At 31.2% G+C, this 21,359-nt stretch overlaps 1 protein-coding gene across 8 annotated transcripts in view; it reads right to left on the reverse strand.

Annotated features, from left to right (window-relative positions):
* The window catches only part of LOC130451013 (uncharacterized), a 41,653-nt gene that overhangs the window by 10,918 nt on the left and 9,376 nt on the right, over nucleotides 1–21,359 (reverse strand). For 5 of the 8 annotated variants that reach the window (XR_008910664.1, XM_056789803.1, XM_056789804.1 and 2 more), the window contains 2 exons: nucleotides 8,439–8,672; nucleotides 5,620–6,146 (listed from right to left, as the gene is read on the reverse strand). Coding sequence is in view for 6 of the 8 variants with exons in the window: in XM_056789803.1 (XP_056645781.1) it covers nucleotides 5,620–6,146; nucleotides 8,439–8,672 (761 nt within the window). In the remaining 2 variants the exon portion in view is untranslated. Of the gene's footprint in view, nucleotides 1–5,619; nucleotides 6,147–8,438; nucleotides 8,688–21,359 lie in introns of all 8 variants that reach the window. The other 3 variants (XR_008910663.1, XM_056789801.1, XM_056789802.1) reach the window with 1 other exon arrangement.

The following is a 21,359-nucleotide window of genomic DNA, read 5'->3' on the forward strand; positions in this document are numbered from 1 at the left end:
CTGTTTGGATAGAATAGCTTGCTAGCAAAAAGTTGTTTGTTTGAGAGAACTCACTTTCTGTTTCTAAAAGGTATGTTTCTGATATGTTTAATTGCAGGTGAGAAAACAATTTCTTCTCGAGTTTAATGCATCTACGTTTGAAATTATATGAAATTATAATTACAATATTTGTTTAGCCCTGTAAACTTTCACATTTAGAAGTTACCTACAATGGTTGTTGCCACGTCTTCACGGAAGAGCAAGAAATATTCGTCGACGTTCTCATAATGTGCAAATAGTCCATAACCACCGACTGAACAGAACAATATAAGAACTAATGTCAATGTAAGAGAACAAATAGCAAACTCACGTGCAAATGAGAATTCAGAGCAACGCAATCAATGTCTTCGTGCTAATACATTAAGGCAGCGAGAGGCGCGTCAACGAGTGACCGACCTCACAGAGTAAATGAGCAACAGCGGGTGCAAAATCATCGAGCACTGGCACGAGCATCGTTTAATCGCCTTGCGTTTGAATCTGACCCTGAAATAGACTATTCATCACATTCTCTAATTATGATTGGTAGTATGGACCAAGAATGTCAATATTGTCATGCTTTCAAATACAAAGGTGAATTGGCCGGTTTATGTTGCGCATCTGGAAAAATTCACTGCCATCACAAAATCCGCCACCAGAACCTTTGAAAACGCTATTAGGTAGAAACACATCTCAGCCAAAGTTGTTTTTGCGTAGAATCCGTAAATTTAATTCTTGCTTCGTGCTCGAGAGTGGGAAAACCATGGAATTTATTTGTTTATACCTCTCAAGGATTAACCAAAATATTGTACATCCAATGGCATTACGATAATTTCAGTATTTGTAGATAATAAACTCTAAGAATAAATACCCGTTATAGAGTAGTTTAAGATTCAACCTTTTCACCTTCAATTAACACGACTTCAAGTTTTCCCTCGCTATCAATTGGTTGATTTGTGATAAATATATATGAATGACTTTAGGTATTGTAATAAGTTTCTGATAAAAATTTTCATCAATTTTCGGTGGTTTTGAATCATATTCTTGTAAAATTTTTTTTGAAATTCATAAGTTTCAAAATTCAATATTCAAATTGACGTTGGTAGAATTATTAACAAATTGAAATATTGATTCGGATTACTATAGGTATTTTTATCAATTTTTAATTGGTTAGATTATGAATGAAGTTGAATTTTTTTAGGTTAGAAAGGGTAAGTTGTAGTGAATGATGTTCAATATTGATTGGTAAATTTATGGATAATATTAAATTTCAATAGGCTAGGTTGTTATGAATGTAGTTGAATATTCATTGGCTAGAATATAAATGACAATAAATTTATTAATTGGTGTTTTATTTTTTACTTTAGTAACAATATATTGAATATTAAAGGTTTGACTATACGCTATTTTAACATTATACTGTTTAAAGGTTCCACAAAGTTTAGTAACTGATTTTATATATGGTAAAGGTGTATAAATTTATGGAATAGAAATGTTAGAAATGACGTTTGAAAATGATGATTCAATGTTTTTGTTAATGTCAGATGTATTATACAAAATTCATTTTAAAAGATATGGAAGATATGAGTTTTCATTTAAAAAGTTTGTAAAGTATTGTAATGTTTTTTTTTATGAAAAATTAGATCAGAAATTTTGAGTACTCTATTTTTCATCTGTTTTAATAATTTAATGATTGGTTTCATATACCAGTCAATTAAAATTTTATTATTTTCGTTTTTTATAAATTTAGTATCAAGAAAAGGTACCGATGTTTCAGTATTCTTCTTTTCTATAGTAAATTGTATACAGGGATCGAAACTATTGCAGGTAATGTTAATGGATTTGTCTGGTATATCAAATATGCAGAATCTATTTTATACAGGTCACCGTTTCAGGCGATTTCCTGCTTCTCTACTCGCCGATTCGCGATTAGATATAAAAGTAGTTGAACGACACGGCGCGGCGGGTAGAAATCTACTGTCGCAGGGGTAGAAATCTACCATCGCAGAAGGCTACATCGAAAATTCTCTTAACAATAAAAAAGAGAGGGCCCAAAAAATTAAGTAGAAAGCCAAGAATTTGAACATATGCCCATAGTAGAAACTTCTGAACTGGAGGAGCCAAAGCCCAAATCGACACTTGTCGATTTTCTCGATACTGGGACACCTTCAACCTCAAAAATAGAAACTATAACGTTACAATTTTTTAATAGCGAGATTACAGTTGAAGAAAAAAAAAATACCAAATGTAATAATTGATAATATAAACAATTGTTCAAATTTCATGGTGAATACAAATTTGAGTTATTGAAATCAGATTTTATGTTAGATTTTGTAGCTACGCTCGTGCCTTTCATTTTCACAAAAGCGAGCGCAAAAGTATTACTTCATGCACTGTAACATAAATCACTATTGTATCATTAGACACCTAACTTCCCTAATTATTATGGTTTGAAAAACTCCTTAGAATTTTTTATAGACTTTTTAAACACTCTACATGAACAGCTTGTATTTTTGTATTCAGAATGAATAATAGCTACCTAATGATGACACATGGTACGTTTGCGGTTACAGATAAATCCATTTTTAATTTGTATGTTAAATATATGTATATATATATATATATATATATATATCATGTTTTTTTAATGTGTCATGTATGTTAATATGTGTTAATATGTATGCATAACTTAGGAAGTTCTAACAGTATATGAATGACATTAAGGACATTAAATGAGTTCTAAATCGTAGTTAAGATTTCGTTTAAAAGCCTATATAATATTGACGTTTTGACTACTTTCAGTCTCCATCACAATTTGCGTATTTATTTTAATCAATAGATCACCTACATCATAAATATCAAAATAGAAATCTGTTTTCAAGAAAAATTAATGTTCATTAGTTGTACCGGATTTTCCAATAAGAATGGCTCTCGGCCATATCTCGGGAACCGTTTATAGTACAGCTTCGGGAAAAAAATTTATAACAAAAGTGACCTCGAGAAAACCTGGAAATTATTTACAGAGTTGTAGGTCCACCGCCAGAGGGCATAATTAAATACCAAAAAAATTGATAAATTGAAGAATAATAATTCAATAAGAATTGAATTTTTTATTTATGTTTGCAATTTATTTTTTTGGTAGAGCATTAATGCAATCATATACATAACGGAAAAAATGGAATATTTATATTTAGTTTGCTTAAGACAGTTTCCTTAAGAATCTTCATTACTAATTATGCCATAACACTTGATATTGATGATCAACAACGTAACCATCAATTTGTTTCTATGTTCGTTATATGGTGTTAGTTCTACAGCTTTGATGAATTCGTTGTGAGGTATTTCCGTGTGTTCTTAGATTTTTTTCCATTATTCCATAAATACATATTTCAAAATTATAATAGGAATATTTGTATAAAAATCTAACGAAATAATACATATTCGTTAGGAATTTTCATATTTTTAATGTTTTCTTTGTAATTCCATGTGTTCAATATATTGTATTTGTTTTGTTATAAATCTTTTTTCAAATAATTATATAATTGGGTGGAAGAAGTTTGAATACTTGAAACAATTGGTCGTAGATGTATGTCAGGTTTATATAGTTTTGGTAGACCATATATTTTAGGGGGTAGTAATTAACAGCTTTATTAGATTTATCTGCTTTAAAAATTTTGAGATTTTTTTGTTTGATAAATTCTTTAGTTTTAGTTATATTTTGAGGTTTTATATTGCTTGTTGTTTGTTGTTTTTTTTCCAATCATAAAATCATAATAATAAAATAAAATAATAAAAATAATTATAAAATGATGTAATTATTGAATGATAAGACAACTCACAAACAAATTAAACAGGACTCCACAAATTCATATCAAAAACAAATAAATAATTATCTCATTCGATCTTGTGAAGAACAACTTTTAATTTCGCCATCAGATGCAAAAAAATTGAAAATCGATTAGTTAAGATTTGCGGCATTTTAAATATTAAGATAATTATTATGATACTCAATACCTTAATATAACTATCAAATGTCTTCTTGATTTTCGAAATCGATGTATTTAACGTTTTTTAATAGAATTAACACAATTTTAAACCGCAGCAAATCTTAACTAATTATTTCCCAGACGATGAACACATAAGTATTCGAAAGTTCGAAATATATTAGAGTTAGTACACTTTGGTGTTAAATTTTGCCATATTCTCACTACGAAAACACTTTTTTTAAATTTAAAAGCTATGCAAGAGTATGTAAATGTCATTTAAGAAATAAATTTAAATAGGTATAAGAAGTATTAACAGTGTTCAGTACAAATGTATAAACACCTCTAGTAATTGTTTGGCTCTTGATAATTTATTATTCCGTATATTAAAAAAAAAACGGAAATAATCTCTTCAACCTGCTAAACAGTAATATTAGGAGAATTATAACGAGTATCAGATAATAAAATTATTTCAAATCTCAATCTCAATGAAATATCATAGTTACAATTCAAAACTAAGTTGCACCGTTGATATTATATACTGAAGTATACTACACCAAAACTGTTTGTTCTTCACACGTTCATGTGCGTTTTAATAATCATGTTATTGTATACAATTCACTTTTACTTAGTTAGGTCGATAATGAATGTTAGTAAAAAGTGTGCGTATAAAAAATAACATTATTCCATTACATAGACTACCTTTTAGTATACATAACATTGTCTAAGTGTAATAAAAGTAAACAGCGAATGGTGCGAAAATTTTAAATGATTTTATAATTTTTATGGCTATAAATGCAGCATCGACATCCTGTGTATTGGCAATTAAAAAGTCATTGTTAAACTTTCATACAATATCTACCCTTCGGTCAGTGCAGCGCAGATGCTTTTTCCGTCTGTATATCCGAACCAAAATATATTGTAGTAGCAACAGTCCCTCTTTAGTAAACCTTCAATATTTATTATTTGGCATATTTGTAGTGAAAGAATTAAAATATCCAACCAGAAATAAGAGTGACACAAACATCTAAGCAATCAGTTGTTCAACAATAATTTTCTCCAGATGTGGGTATTATTCTAAGATTAACGGTAAACTTTTACATTCATACAGAAGTGCTTACATATTCTACGAGTACAATGGTCATTTAACATTACTTAGAGAGTTCATAGGCGTACCGAGAAGTGAGCAGCAGGGGCTGTATTCGAAGCATGTACTCTGGTCATGTTCTGTGTACCTGCTTCTTCCCCCCCCCTACTAGATGTCACAAACAACAATAGAGTTTCAAGAAAATAAATATATCCTAATACATATAATACTTTTGCCTACATTTTCTTTTAGAAGTTCAGATAAAGTAAAAGGAGGCGTACTTTTTCTATAAATGCAACAATGCAACTAAATTAATTTTTTTGTTTTTTTGTTATTTCTATAATATATATATATATATATATATATATATATATATATATATATATATATATATATATATATAATTATGTATTACATTTACCTAAGTATACCGAATTAAAGAAAATTCATTTGTATCAGCAATGTTACTAATGAAAGGAAATAAGTCCGCCTATGCAATATAATAAAAACGAAGCTTTCAAAACAATTAGTTACCTGTTGCTCACGTCCGCGGTCTCGTCCGCCTTCCGGTTTTTTCCTAGCACCTATGAGTTCATAATGACTTTTCGAGTTGGCCACTCGTCTATTCTCGCTATCAACCGTATTCGCGGCTGATTTATTCCAGCTGGGTGACTGTGACCTTGCCCGGTCATACTGTTTATTCAGCTTAGTCTTCGGTATTTTTATATTCACATTCTCTATTTTTGCTTTTGTTTTTTCTGCACCCTTGCTGAAGGCCACCACAGACCATCTACGGGTAGGAAGTTTTTCTTCCACGTCGTAATCGGGAGGTGGTTCGTAAGGAAGGTCATCCCATTCCCCGCTTTGACATTTTATGTACTCCCTACTCTGGGTTGGAGTGAAGGAGAGAGAATTGACAGCTCGTTGACGGGACCGGGGTCGACGGTTTTGCGTAATGGTGGTATCTGGATAAGGGGACGGAACGTAAAAAGTTGTAGGTTTTTCTTGGTTAGGACTATGAGAAAACTCTTGAACTGACAACGCTCGTCGTTTTCTTAAACCTGAAAATATTTCCTGAATAAATGAATAGATTTGATGTATATATATATATATATATATATATATATATATATATATATATATATATATATATATATATATTCATTCATATTTATTTCACTCCTAAAAGTATCGCAGACTGTATTATATTGTGTCCATCAATAGGTATTGTTTAAATGTATATTATTGTAGATACCTTATATACGTGTTACGTGTGCTGAAAGGTATGTAACAATTGATATTTGTGTGCTGTGAGAATCCTTTGAAATTAATCAAGGTCATTGAAAAGATAGACAGGAAAATAAAAAAAAATGGTTACTTTTTATTCGCCTATATCGTTTCAGTATATTACAGGGACGGACATGTTAAATATGATACAAAAAATATATACAAAATTATAATTTATTAAAAAATAAATAATAGTATTTACTTATTGCTTATTATTTTTACTATCTCATATGGCGATCAATTGTATAATTCAATTGAATTCTATTAATTTTAATACAAATTATCCATTTCTTGTTTATAACGTAATAACAATCATATTATTAGTTAAACGATAACTACTTGCCATTTGCGATACTTTAGAGTTTTCTACCATTAGGCTATACCGGGTATTCTTGTAAGAGTAACTGTGGTTTCTTGAAAAGTGGCTCTCAACTACATACGAAATGGGGCATCCGAATATCAAAAATCATCTTTTACAAAACCCATAGTCGCTTATCGAAATTTCACTTTTTTTAAGGCACGTCAATCCTATTTAGAATTTAGAAGTATTCAACACATGAATATTTTTATATTAGAAATAACTCTTACTAGCTACGATAACGACTCGATAAATTTGTGACTTTGTTTGGAACAAAAAAAATCATTTCATCTTTCAAACTTCTTTTAAACTCTATACTACTTCTAAAATGTTACTCTTATTTTTTGCAATCCCTTCCAAAATAATAAGATTTGTCAAGTCATCAATATAGGAATTTGTTTGTAAAATGACATCACCGTGGATTCAAATCTCTTTTTGTCTAGGAAAGTTTTGGGAACTAGTAATAATCGCTAGGGTCCAAATATAGAGAATATGACGAATGAGAGAACATGGAGCAATTCTAAGTTTGCCTAATTATTGTATTTCCACTAACAAAATTGTACATGTACACACCCGTGCAAAAAAAAATTTTCTTGGCCAAATATGGTCGTTTTTTTTCAAATTTCCAATAAATCGATTCAATAAGTTGGTGTAATATTGATTGTTTTGAAAGTGGTTTATGTGAATTATATAAAAAAGGGCACAAAACTTATCAATATAGAGGTTGTAAAACGTCAAATACTTCGGCGAAGTTATTACATGATAGCATTTGAATTTGAATTTGTATGTAAATTTTTGAATAACTGAGCTATGTGAGATGTCAATGGATTCCACAATCTCTCCAACTTTCAATATCTGATCAACGAAAACCCTATCGTGAACTTTTTCAGTTTTTACCTCAACTGGGTGATCAGAATGTTCAGACATCTTCTGTGCTTGTACGGCCACATCTAAATTCAGTGAACCACTTTTTCATCATTATCAGTAGCTCTTTACCTTTCAGTTAAGAGGCAAAGAATTCAAAAATTCAATGATATATTGACGCAAATTTTATTTTATATGAACTTATTCAGTATCAGATACCTTTTATGAAGTGAAAACAAATATTCTAAAAAAAGTAGAAAAACAACAATTAATTCAAAGGCTAGATATCGCCAATAGAACCCAATTAGAATTTGCCGAAGACGTATCGACGAAGATTTATCAATTCTTTGGCTAATGAAAGCGGAGTCAAGAAAACCTGGTCTATAAAGAAAAGCAAGAAACGTCCTAAGATAATAGGTAATATACAATCGCAGAAATACATACTACAATATAGAAAATAAACTGTAAACTAATAGTATGGCTAGCACTTTCTTTAAATTCAGCAAAAGTCTAATTCTTCAATTTTTAGACCTTTTTATCTACGTTTCTATAAAGATTTTTAGAATTTTTGGTCTAACCTAACGAAACGTGTGATTCTAATGGAAAAATGTTTTTTGTTATTTCGGCATAAGTTTGACCTCTATCTATAAATGAACATTATTATGTGCTGCATAAATATTAGGTAACTAGTCCATCAAAGTGTGAAATATCTGGAGTACAAAAAAAGGAACTCCCAGATAAATGCACATATATTTGTAAAGAATGAAAAGGTTTACTTATTACATTTTTGTGTACAATTACCCTACTCAATGAGAGACTCAATGAAAACCAATTTTGTACTTACCTACATGGATTTGACTCAATTTTGCTCTAAGTACATCTTGGACGCTGTTCCTTTTAGTGCTGTTTGGTATACGTAATGACGAAGTAGTGTGAGGGGTACTGACTAGAATATGAGGTGATGATGACTCGAGAAGTGTATTTTTAGATGTTTCTGTATGGTGTACATTACTACCTCGAAGGGAAGCGCAACACTTTCTAAGTCTCTTCCATTTTTGGGATATGCTGCCATTTAAATCTGAAATAAAATTACCTAATCTGAAATGCCGTCAAGTTCTGTTACCTGTTTTTTAGAAAAGTTCAATTTATCATTTTCCATAGTAAAATTTAAATTTTCAGTGCAAAAAAGACTGTTTGCTGGCATTATCAAAATAGTCTTGAATACTAAATATAGTAAGGAAACGTTTCCATCATTCTTGCAATCTACATGTTAGCTATAGATTTTTGCAATAATTGATGATTTCAACTAATTTTTATTAGCCTATCATGTTCGGAGAATTTGGACTTCTAAAGATTAATGCAAATTATTTTCCAACTGAGCTTGGATCATGTAAACAACATCTAATATCAATATCGGAAATAAAACCTCAACAAATAAAATAATTGCAAAATTCTCTAAAAAAAACTAAATTATTTTATGAATATTATGAATGAAAATATCAAGTAACCAGTTAACTACCTTTAACAGATTTGGAAATTTACCAAATAAAATTCGTTTTTGCAAAACTCAAAAAAAATATTCTTGATTTACACTAAAAAAATGTGATCTTTTTTATCAGATGGTAACTTATTGATTAATCAGTAACGAAATTATTCCAAATAAGCGTGAAATTTTAATCACTCTATTTATAATCGATGTCAATAACATATAATAGGGGATACACAAATTTTATTTTTGTTAACGAAAAATTCCTTTTCAAAAAAATATATTTATTAAAGCAGTTTCGAGTTTAGTGTTATTTGAATTTGAACAAGACACCTGCTATTAAAATAATGAATATTATCGCTAAAAGGCTTTCGATTGTTGTTGTATGACTCTGTGTATTGGAAATTTCTTAGATCGGCTTCAATTTTCTTGCCAATTCGTTGATTTGGAAAAGATTGAGATTTGTATATTTTTCGTAGTGTTTTGAAGTTGATAATTTGTTTGTTTCTAATTTAGGCAGGACAAATGGTTTACAGTAACTAATTTCTTCGTCATTGATTATTGATCCATAGTTCAAAATTTTTTGGGATTTTCACTAGTAATGGTTCTTCTATTTCGAAGTATTGATCGGATTGACATTTTTAAAGTATTTTTTCTTGTTGAATCGGCATTATCAGGACTTCTTTTGCTGTAACTTGTTGAATGATTGTTTCTTCGATATTGACTTCTAGAATTGACTTCGAAAATACAACTGTCTTCTCAATATTATCTATCAACGTTATTGTTGACTGACAGTCTAAATTAATCTGATACAACATACCTTGAAACGTTAGATAACTTTCTAGTGTTTCAATTCTGTTATATACATTATTAAAGTTTGCTTGATTTTTATTTAAAATAGTAATTGTCTTATTGTAATGATCAATGAGTTTCTTATAAAGAGAAATTTTTAGGTTAGTTTCATGGATAATGTTCTTTTGATTTTGTTGTAATAAAGTAATTGCGTTATCGTATTTTATCTCGTCATCTGAATCGAGGTTTCCAAATAGCCATTTGTTTATTTTACCTACGTCATTCAGTAAGCCTCTTCGATTTCTGATATGAGGATTCAAATTTTCGAAGTTTTTCTGTACAATTTTGATCAAATATTCGTTTCTTATTAACATGTTTTGTGCTAAAGCGTGATAGGATATAGTGTTTGTAGTGGTTACAGTAGTAATACTATTTTTTATGTACTTGAAATGCGTAACTAGACTATCTATTTGCTTAATAAGTTGACTTAAATCTAAATAATGTAAAAACGTATGTTTACTATAAACTAATCTAGCGTTTCCTAATTGGGTAGGAAGAAGGAAGTTTTGAATTTTCGTAACCTACACTACAGGTCGCTTGAAATACGCGAAGAATCAGGTAAAGCATCAGGATTCGCGTGCTCGTCGACATCCTGTAACAATTTCCAAACATTACTTCTTGATTTTCGGACAATACTTTTATGATGCGTACCTTTATCGGTTTTAAGCAGTATACCTTTATCTTTGATTATTTTAGATTGTTTAAATTTCTGGAGTTTCTTATTTCTTAATTTAATTTTTACGTAGGCGGTTTTTTGTTTTGAATAGTCTAAAGGTTCGGACCTTTTTGTATTTAATTTCTCTATAACCTTTTGTTTAGTTTGTTCGTTTTGTTGTTTAATTTTTTCATATAAGCGTCAAACGGGTCAGGATTGTTTATATGTCCTTTTATAATTTCGAAAGGCGTGAATTTTGATACGGTATGAACTGAATTGTTATAAATAAGAATCGCGTGTTTCATTTTTTGATCCGGTGTCAAATTTTTATTATCTTCCTGTATACATCTAAAATGTTCTAAAATACTTGAAAGAAACTGTTCAACTGGCGAATTGAAATTGCTATTTTTCGCTGTGGTATGATGCAATTCTATATGGTGAAGTTTGCAAAAGTCTTCTAAATCGAAATCTGTTGTTATTTTTTGAGGTAGTCCATGGTGAGCTATGAAATTTAGTAAAGAGTCTACTGTGGAAAATCCTGTAACACTTTTTATTTGCAATTTTAAAAACATCCATATGTACATGCTCAAACGGTTTAGACGCTGTGGGTGTTAGGCTAAATTTGACTACAGGGGGATTCCTTTCATATTTATTTCTTAAGCACATATACAGTTATTGATAAAATTTTCTACATCTTCGATCATTTTTGGTCAGTAATATCTACAACTAAGAGATACTTAACTTAACTTAACTATGACCTTATTTATATATATGATGATATTTAATTTTTTCTAATTGCTCTTCTTTTGTTTGAATATATGTTAATGATTTGGTACACATTGTAAATTTAAATGCAGAATTCTTAAACATGCAGTGCAGTGTCAAGGGTTCGTTCTGGAAATAAAGTGCATAATTTTTTCTGAGGTCAATATATTCTTTAATGAAGGTTATTATATTATTTTCGATGTTAATTACCGGTAATGTAACGTATAGACGAATATTTTCGAATGCTTTCTCTCTTCTAACCTTAAATGTATTTATTTGACCATTACTAAGATATATTTGATTTTTATACATATTTAATTTTAATTAATTGGTAAATCATTGCTTACGAGATTTCTTATATTTGAATCATTTTGGTTAGATTTATTTAAATCTAACATATTTGTAAGATCTAAATTATCTATATTCGGGAGAGTACTGGAATTAATTCTTTCAAATTCTTCATTCATTATTTCATCAATTTCACTTAAATTGACATCCATTGACACAGTTCCTAATGCATTTATATCGGGATATCGAGATAATGCATCAGCTGCTTTGTTACTTTTACCTTTCAAATATTTTATATCGTACTCAAATTCCTTAAGTTTAAGGCGCCAGCGTACAAGGCGTGAATTGGGCTCTTTTAATGACATGAGCTATTGCAATGGTTTATGATCTGAAAAAATTGTGAATTTTTGACCAAATAAATACGGTCGAAAATACTACTAGCGCTCGGTACCTAACGTTTTTATTTCTAAGACTAGTAGATACAGTAGTATCAGAATGATAAATTGTATCTGGAAAGTATTTTTCGGCAATAGAAGGTCTTATTATTGATTTAGAGCTACCAGTATCGATTAGCAATTTAATTTTTGGATTTGCAATTTCTATATATGGTAGCGGATTAACTGAAAGTATATTTATTTCTATGTTTTCCCGTCCGATGGACAAGCTGCTTGAAAATTCTCATCGCGATTAGCTTCATCGTTTGTGAAGTTTTCGTCAAATTATATTTCGTCATATTCATAATATTGATTGTCGTGATTATAGTTTAAATTAGCACATTGATTTAAGTATAACTCTTCGGAAACGAACTTTGGTTTAACGTTTGGATTTGATCGGAAAAATCTATTTCAGTTCAGTAAAATTACGTGATGTCGTGGACATCCGTTCAGTTGTTGGTAATTGATTTTGTGGATTTTTTTTAGGTTTAAATACACTTTAATATATTTTCCGAGTTACGAATACTTATGTATTTATCGTCTGGGAAATAATTAATGCTTGTATAAATTTTTAAACTCATACAATTCATCAAATTGACGTTGATAGAAATATTTCTTCTTGTTTACATTGTTTTAGCAAAACAATGTAAACAAGATAACATATTTTGACCCACTTACGAAACTAAAGGTGGAAGTTCAAGGAAGAATTGAGATAAATCGTTTTCGCGATACATGAAATCCGAGGAAAAGTTTATCAAAACCAATGAAACAGACAAAATATTCCACATTATTTGAATACATGCTCACCAAGTAAAAAGCATAATTTATTAAAAAATCACAGAGTCACTTCATTAACAATATCGACCTGTAATGTAAAATAAATAATATTCTTGCAACTTTTAGATTATTTTGACTACAGTGTGTCATAACCTGACACCATAATTATTCTGCTCATGTCTCTCTAGTTTTCGCGCATTATTATATCAAGTTTCAATTTTGAAACCATTTTCAGTCATACAAAATTAGTACTTAAGTTGAACAATTAACAAATTCCTTGAAGAATGTCATTTGAGCATTAATTAGTAAGTAAGAGCTGCAACTTTACTAGAAGAAAGATTTTTTTTATATTTCTATTAGTAGCAAGATTAAAACTTGATCATACGTCACAAAATGTGGCCAAAAATAAAACTTATTCGTGATTTTTACAAAACTTAATAAATGTAAAATAAGTAGTGAACTCGCAGCTGTCAGAATGTTTCCTTTACTTCCCGAAGACTAAAATAAGCCAAAATCTCTCACCAACTTGCTGCCAGAGATAACACAACAGTGATTGTCGATTATTCGAACGATTCAATTAACAGATGAACACCGAATAAACTGGATATATCATGTCGAATGTACGGTTTTCTTAATGTACCATTATTTCGCGGAAGATAAAAACTGTTGTGATTAGGTGATTAAAGCTTAATAAATTATTAGGAGTTATGATTATCTGATTCTTCGTCTGTTTAGTTATTAATTACTTACATTATAATTTTTTGTATATTTTAAATTTTTTAAATTCCTAGGACATGATCACCCTAATATTCAATTACTTCTATACACGTTATCAATGAGCTAAATTCACAGAAAAAATTCAATATAATATCAATCTTTGTAGTTGTGCGATAATTTTGAACAATGATGAAATTTTTTGTTTTCAACAATATTCATTGTACCAAATAGATAAGTGAACAAAGTTACAGTATGCCAAGCAGACAAATACATAAAAGATGACAAGCATTCCTACACAATTTGGCCATTTTCAATAGATACTCTATTATCCGAATTTTAGTTAAAGTCCCAGGAGAACAGACAAACGCTTGGTCGTTTTTTGACGAATAATCTATTTTCCGGCATTTAGCTAATATTCCGGGAGAATAGGCATGCGTGACGCGCCATCAGCCAACTGCCTATTGCACTGGGATATTAGCTAAAATCCGAACTTTTCTATTAACCTACGACATATACACGCTACAGACGGCGACGCGACGTTCAGTTGATGTACGAAGGCAAACTTGTACATGTAACCTGTTAAGTGTAACGTGTATATGGCTTACTTAAAAACAGCTTCGTATTAAAAGTTAAGATAAGATAAAAAACCCTCAAGTACTTAAGGTTATAGTATTCTTTTCAAAATTTACAGGCTTTTTGTACTAATGGTACTTAAATGTGAATTTAAATAAAAGAATTTATTACACGTATGCTGCAGTTAATAAAAGTGGTGAATCTGAATGTAAAATTAGATGTCCATATTTCCCCATTTTACTGTTGGTGCTGCTAGTTCAATTTTTTTGATATTTATCCGTTGTTTCGATGATTTTGTTAGTTATTTTCTGTATTATCTTGTTGCTGTACGCTTTATGTATTCTATGGCTGTTAGTTCCTATGCATCCACTTGTATTTCAGTTTTTTCTTTGTGTAATTTTAGGTCATGGTGTCGATCACCTGATGGTCTTTTCATTTCATATTTTTTCACATATTTTTTAATTCCTTTCCCATCTGATACTTCGACCCTATTAAAATTGATATCCTCTACATTAAGTTTTTCATTGTTGCCTACATTTTTCTGTCATATAATCCACGTCAATCATTATATATTAATATAATTATGAATAATAATATATTGATATCTATGAAAGAATTTGCGGGATTATGTTTTTTTATGATTTTCTTATTAATTTACACTCTTTCTATTCGTACGGTGAATTTATAAACACTGTCTCTTACATTTTTAATTTATTTAAAGACTTTACACTACACTTAACTAACTTATAATAATCAACTTTGCACTAACACTTAATTAACTTATGATTTATTTGAATTCTTCGATTACTTTTCTATTTTGTTCCGTTCCCTATGACTATTTATTATAAACTGACTAATTCCGCTAAACAAACTCATTCATATACTCAAAAAGAAATTTCCAATAGTTCTAAAAAAACCAAACAAATAAATAAATAGACCTTGCTAGAAATTAGTTAAAAATAAATAATGGAAACAAAACACCTGCTATGATAAAATCTTATATAAAAAACAAAAATCAATCGAATTTCGGGTATATCAAACATGCCGTGCCGTCGCCGAATTTTAGAATTCCGCTACAACCGGATAGCTGCAAATTGATATGTAAGTGTCATAACTAGTTTCTTCTTTGAAGTGTTTCCCAGACATCGCGATAGGTGGATTTATCTTGAAATTCATTTTTGATTACCAGGTAAAAGATGTATCGCGGATAGTGTTTGATTCTCAGCATCTTGTCGGGGACTGGGATCTGCTCTTTAAGTTTCTCTAACCGACCAAACCTTCTCCGGAAGATGTTAATCCTCGTGCGTTTTTTATACGGGCAGAGATGTTGCAGGCCAGCGAATAATTTTCAAGCAGACCGAACAAATCTTGATGTTGTTCTGTAGTGACCTCCATACGTATCCATAAATCCTTCGAAAGAAGGATCAGGCTCTTCTCGCAACTGGTTCCCCTCCCTCCTATTGGTCATGGTCTCCTTCAAACGGTGCTAGTCGATTTTGTTGGATTATTGTCGGGTTTCCAGAATTTTCGCAGGTGTTTCACTGGGGGACTCATTAATACCGGATTCTCTCGATCATTTCATCTGATTGTGGATGTAATGCGGTCGTCCTGGTCATCTTCATTCCCAGCTGGTTACAGATTTCCTGAAACATATGGCTCTCGAAGTTTCTTCCTTGATCGCTGTGGACTTCCAAGGGCACACATATCGGCTGATAAATTCTTTCATCAATACTTCAGCAACAGTTGTGGCCTCTTGAATCGGGATCGCATAAATTTCAACCTACTTTTCAGTATTTCAGCTACGCTTGTTCTTGGAATAACTAGATGTCTTCTCACCTTGGAATCGTTTCCAAGGTTTCTTTTCGAAAGGCCTCCTTCCATGCCAAGGGAGTTCCACTGAGCCCAATATAACTTTAGAGCCTTGAGAATCTTGACACTTCTTGCTAGATAAGTTGCCCATTTTCTTTCATCGATTGCCGAATCATTTTTAGGTTATGATCATTCTCCTGATCCTCTTTGTTCCTTGTGGGTGACAATTCTTCGTTGACCACTGTAGTTCTTAAAATTAGGGCTTTCTTTGAATAGGCTTTGTTACAGTGGGGGAGTAGTCTGCTGAGCACGGTCGTCTAGATAGGGCGTCGGCATTTCTACGGCTGACACCGGCTCGATGTTGGATATCAAAATTATAGTCTTGAAGACGTTCAATACATCTAGCGACCTGGCACTCGGGATTCTTGAACTGTATCAACCACTGAGTGCTGCATGATTAGACGGAATAAGTAACTTCCTTCTATATACTGGTAAAAGTGTTCCACGGACTTCACTAACCAGCACTCTTTTTTGCCTGCCATCAGAGGCTTGGCAACATCTCCAAATTTTCTTATGAATATTCGAGTACGCGCAAAGTCCAAGGACACTCCTAACTTGATATTTATCGGTTGGTTGCTGCCATTGCTGTATGGAGCAACTCCTTCATTGCTCACTATATGGCCTAGATAGTTGATTCGGTTTTAGAATAACTGGCACTTCTTTGAGTTTAACATGAGTTGGGCAGCTTAAAGTCGCTTGACTACGACAATGTCATCCAAAAAAATTAGGCATGTTTTCTAAGGTAACTTTCAAATGTTGCCGGCACGTTACAAAACCCGAATAGGTCTTGGACTTCAGGTCCAACGTAGAAACAGCTTGCTGCCAGCTAAAGTCCCCAGTATATCGTCAATTCGGAGAATAGGATAGCTGTCTTTCTTCGTAACATTGTTTAACTGACGATAGTCCATACAGAATATCGTAGTTTTATCTTTTTTCTTGACGAGTACTAATGGAGACACCCATGGACTAGTAGATGGTTCTATTACTTTCTCCTCTCGAATAATTTTTCCAGATTCCTCTCTAGTACAAGATCTTCCTGTACAGATTTAATGGTTTTGTTCCTAAAGCCCAATTGGACACCATGAAGATTCATTACGTCCATTCCCAGAAACGTATCTTCAATGTCAGCTACGATAACCTTATGTGTAAACTTTCCTGTACCAATTCCAATTCCCAATTGGATTCTCACCTGTGGCAGTCTGTAGTCGAATACTGGTTGGTACTAGCTAATCAGATCTGGTCTTATGATGGTTCTAGTTGCTCCAGTGTCTACTAGCAGGGTATATTTCCTCCCATTCACTTCTTCATTCACATATACACTGCCATTGCGAAATCTAGGAGAAGCTATCAGTATGTCAGGGTTTTTGGAACGGGGTCAGTTTTGTCTCCACGTAGCCAACCCGTTCTATTTTACCTGCGTCTGTGTTTCTTAAGACGCTTACACGAATTCCGTACATGCGCTAGCTCTCCACAATTCGAGCATCGCATCTTCCTGGCTTCTTCTCAACCATACCTCTGATCATGCTGACGATGTGAACAAGTTTGCTCTCATCAATTTCTTCATGTATGATTCTAACCTTATTTTATGAAGCCATAAGGTTTTTGGATGGGTTAATCTAAGCGTCCTGTGCATATAATCGTGAACTTCGCTAAACAAACTTATTCATACACTAAAAAAAAATTCTCAAAAGTTCTATGAAATAAAGAAACAAAACAAATAAATAAATAGATCTTCCTAGAAATTAGTTCAAAAGAATTTTAGAATTCCACTACAACCTGACAGGACCGGCTCTAGTGCCCATATCACTTGTTCGTAACATTATATTTTATTTGGATGTATGTATAATAAAAATGAATGTTGGTAGAATCCACATTAACGTGCAAACCTACCTTCCTAGTTATTGTTTTATGAAAGAATACAAACAAATTGAAACAATGTCTGGGAAAAATCGCATAACAAAAAAAGATAATTCCCATATCATCTTTCTTTTCTGCCACTATAATTTTACATGATAGAAACGTGAGTACGGCAATCTTAGCGTAGATAAATAAGGTAAGGAAGTACCATGTTTACGAATAAAGCAGATGGTACAAATGGTTCTTATGTTTAGACCTAAAGTTGACATATGAAATTATCAAGATTGTTAACATATAAACAACTACTCAACAAATATTAAATTTAAATGGTATACAAACCTACCGAAAAAAACTGTTGAAAATGAAAAAGTAAGCATTTGCACAAAAAGGAAATGAGTTATAAATTTTAAATAGTAGTATAAAATGTGCAATAAATATATTTTTTAATTTACTTTTTGTCAATTTACATAAAGACAGTTTAATGAAATATCGAGAATGGAATACTTTTACAATTTTGTGGATATAATCAGTGAAGACTACTGTGCATATCGACTCATTCCGTCAAAACTGATACATTGACTACAAAAGGTTTCTCATTGCTTTGCAAAACATGCGATCTCCTTAATAAAAAAGTCTTCTTAGCAAGTGTAATTTCCTATTTCAAACTAAAGAAAACTAAAAAAAGAAACTTTGTCTGTAATAAGTAATTCTGAAAAACACTACTACTTTGCTGATACTTCGAAAATTCTGAAACTGCTTCCTTTCTTTAGTCTCATGGAATGTAAAGTTTAATTCAGATTATATACCGACTTCAATCTTCACGACTTTCTATCAAAATTACAGGAATATTTCTGGCCTTTGAAACCTCTAGCTAACCTAAGCTAATCCTATAAACAAATGTTCAGTGAATAGGATTTTTTCTGATTTCGCCTGAAAACAACCCTTTATAAACCTTGCACAAAGGTGATAGAGATTTTTCGATGAAATTATAACGACTACCTGATTTATCAAAAAATATCACAATGGTTTCTAATTTAAAGCTTATGCTTTTACTTACGTTAAATTCAGAGAATTGAACAAAACTAATATCTAAGTCTAAACTAAAAATATTGTATGTACCCTGTGACAATCAATATAATATTATTCCACACAATTATTATCAATAAAATATTCACGGTTTCTGAAATACGATGCAGTTTAAAAGTCAAACTGTAGAAACTGATTACTCCAATATATGTAGAATGTAAATGATACATTGTCTTAGATAATACAAGGGCGCTTTGACGAAGAATTAAATTTTCAATGAAAAGTTACTTTAATATGAAAAACTTTATTTATAGTATAATTTTCTAACTGTACACACTCAACCTAGCAACTTTCTGATTTTTTCAAACCATTCAAAAAAATTAACAAACGAACAACGTTTTCCTTTACCAATGGTATTCGTTTATTTTTAAATTCGACAGCAAAAGGTATTAGATTAGATGAGCTACGACGTAAAGGTCGTGAATCTACCTCATTACCACTTTGACCTATTGATCTATTGTGTACTCCGGACTCTAAACAAGCCAGGTAGCAACGACTCTGCTAAGTGAGCTATATGTCTGAACACTTTGCGGCTTTTCAATTCTGGTTTTAAGAGGCTTGAATACAAGTATCATAGCATTTGTCTATGGACTGCCTCACACTCACAAAGAAGATTTTTTGCGGTTTCCTTCGAGAAGAACTGTGGTAAGTTTCTTCTATGTTCTTAGGATGGTAGTGTCCAGTAACCTATAGAAGTTTGTGGTCTTATGAAAGGAGGTATTACTATTCCCCAATTACTATACTGTGGCCATGACATTATTGACCGAAAAAATGATTTTGCTTTCTAGAGAGCATCTCCATTGTTTCGAATGTATTTCTTTTTCTGTGATATAATGGTGAGTCCATGTCTACCGCGACATATGGACAAAAAAATTTACTTGGATTAAGTGTGAAGTTATCAAGATATATGATTGAGATTTCGAAACGACCAAGCTTTCGATCACCATTAAGCAATCGCGGCACTCACCTTGCAGGTAGCTTTTTCATACATACCCATTCGGTTGAAATATTTACATAATTAGTAATCTTATGTACTTTTATTTGACGATAGCTAAGTACAAGTGCAGGAATTTCGTCAAGCATTTCTTAAGTATTTACATTAATGGTCTCGGGCGTTCAACATCATCTGTGTTCATATGGCGACCTTTAAAAACAAAGAACCACTTACAAATGATTCCATAGGAAGAAAATTTTATAGGATAATATTCACCTAACTTGTCCATAATTTCTTCAATTGATTTTTCACATAAAAATATTTAATTAACACTCGAAAATCTTTTTTGTGCATATTAACTCAAAAACAAAGACATATTTTTTTATATAAGTATTGAAACTAATCTATATGTCAGATGTATAAAAACTTTTGGTGAAAACTAAAATTATAACTAAAGTATTGTCAACCAAAGAAATGTTAATCTTATACCAAACCGCCCTAGTATAAATAAATACTTGTATTTCGATGGATTGAAATTTCAATTCAACTCGCAAGAGTACTTAGAAAAGGATATGTTCAATGAAAATGAATGACACATTCTAATTGTGTCGATAACCTAATCAGAAAATTTTCACTGTTTAAATAATGCAATTAGTACTAAATGAAATTTAGTATTATATACATAAAAAAATCTTCATCGGAGTATAAGAAAAATCAGACGTAAAATCCTTACCACACCCTTCAACATGACGATATTCAACATTAAATATAATATCTTCTCTGTCCAACTAACCCTTCCGTTTGGATATCCTAATAAGTCAACATTGCAGAAATAATCTAGTTAATGAATCTATTAGTAGAATCATAAATGACACCAATTTAATGAAAAAACATATTAAGAATAAAATGATACCCTGATTATATGAAATTATGGAAAATTAGGGATACGTCTATTTTAGGACAGGAGGTTCTACATTTGGCATTTTCAATGTTTTTAAAGCTGCTGTTCTTATAAATCACTTAGTTAGTATTGAACGATATTTCTGTTTACCCGGTACCTATTTTGATTAGAAAATTTGAAAAGAAAAATTAGGAAATTGTATCGAATTAGGAAACTGAATCAGTAAGCATACCTAAAGGAATATATTTTCGATAAATCACGATTAACGTCTATGAAATCAGAATTGAATAAATAGAAATACACTTTAAGAGTAATGAGCTGTTAATCTTTTTATACAAACAACGGAATGTGCAGAATTATCATTTTAATAATGAATATAAAATTTAAACTTACTTTAAATAACAATGTAGACGAAGCACAGATGTTCTAATTATGATATTACAAAAAAATAATATGAAACCAAACAGGTGAAAATTATATTTGTCTGCAAAGTTGTGGACGACCTCTGGTGCAAATTCATTATCGTTTGAAAAAACGGGAGCACCCTGAATACGATTCGGATTAACCTAAT

This window comes from Diorhabda sublineata, chromosome X, assembly GCF_026230105.1.
Source record: "Diorhabda sublineata isolate icDioSubl1.1 chromosome X, icDioSubl1.1, whole genome shotgun sequence".
In the NCBI taxonomy this organism is placed as follows: Eukaryota; Metazoa; Arthropoda; class Insecta; order Coleoptera; family Chrysomelidae; genus Diorhabda; species Diorhabda sublineata.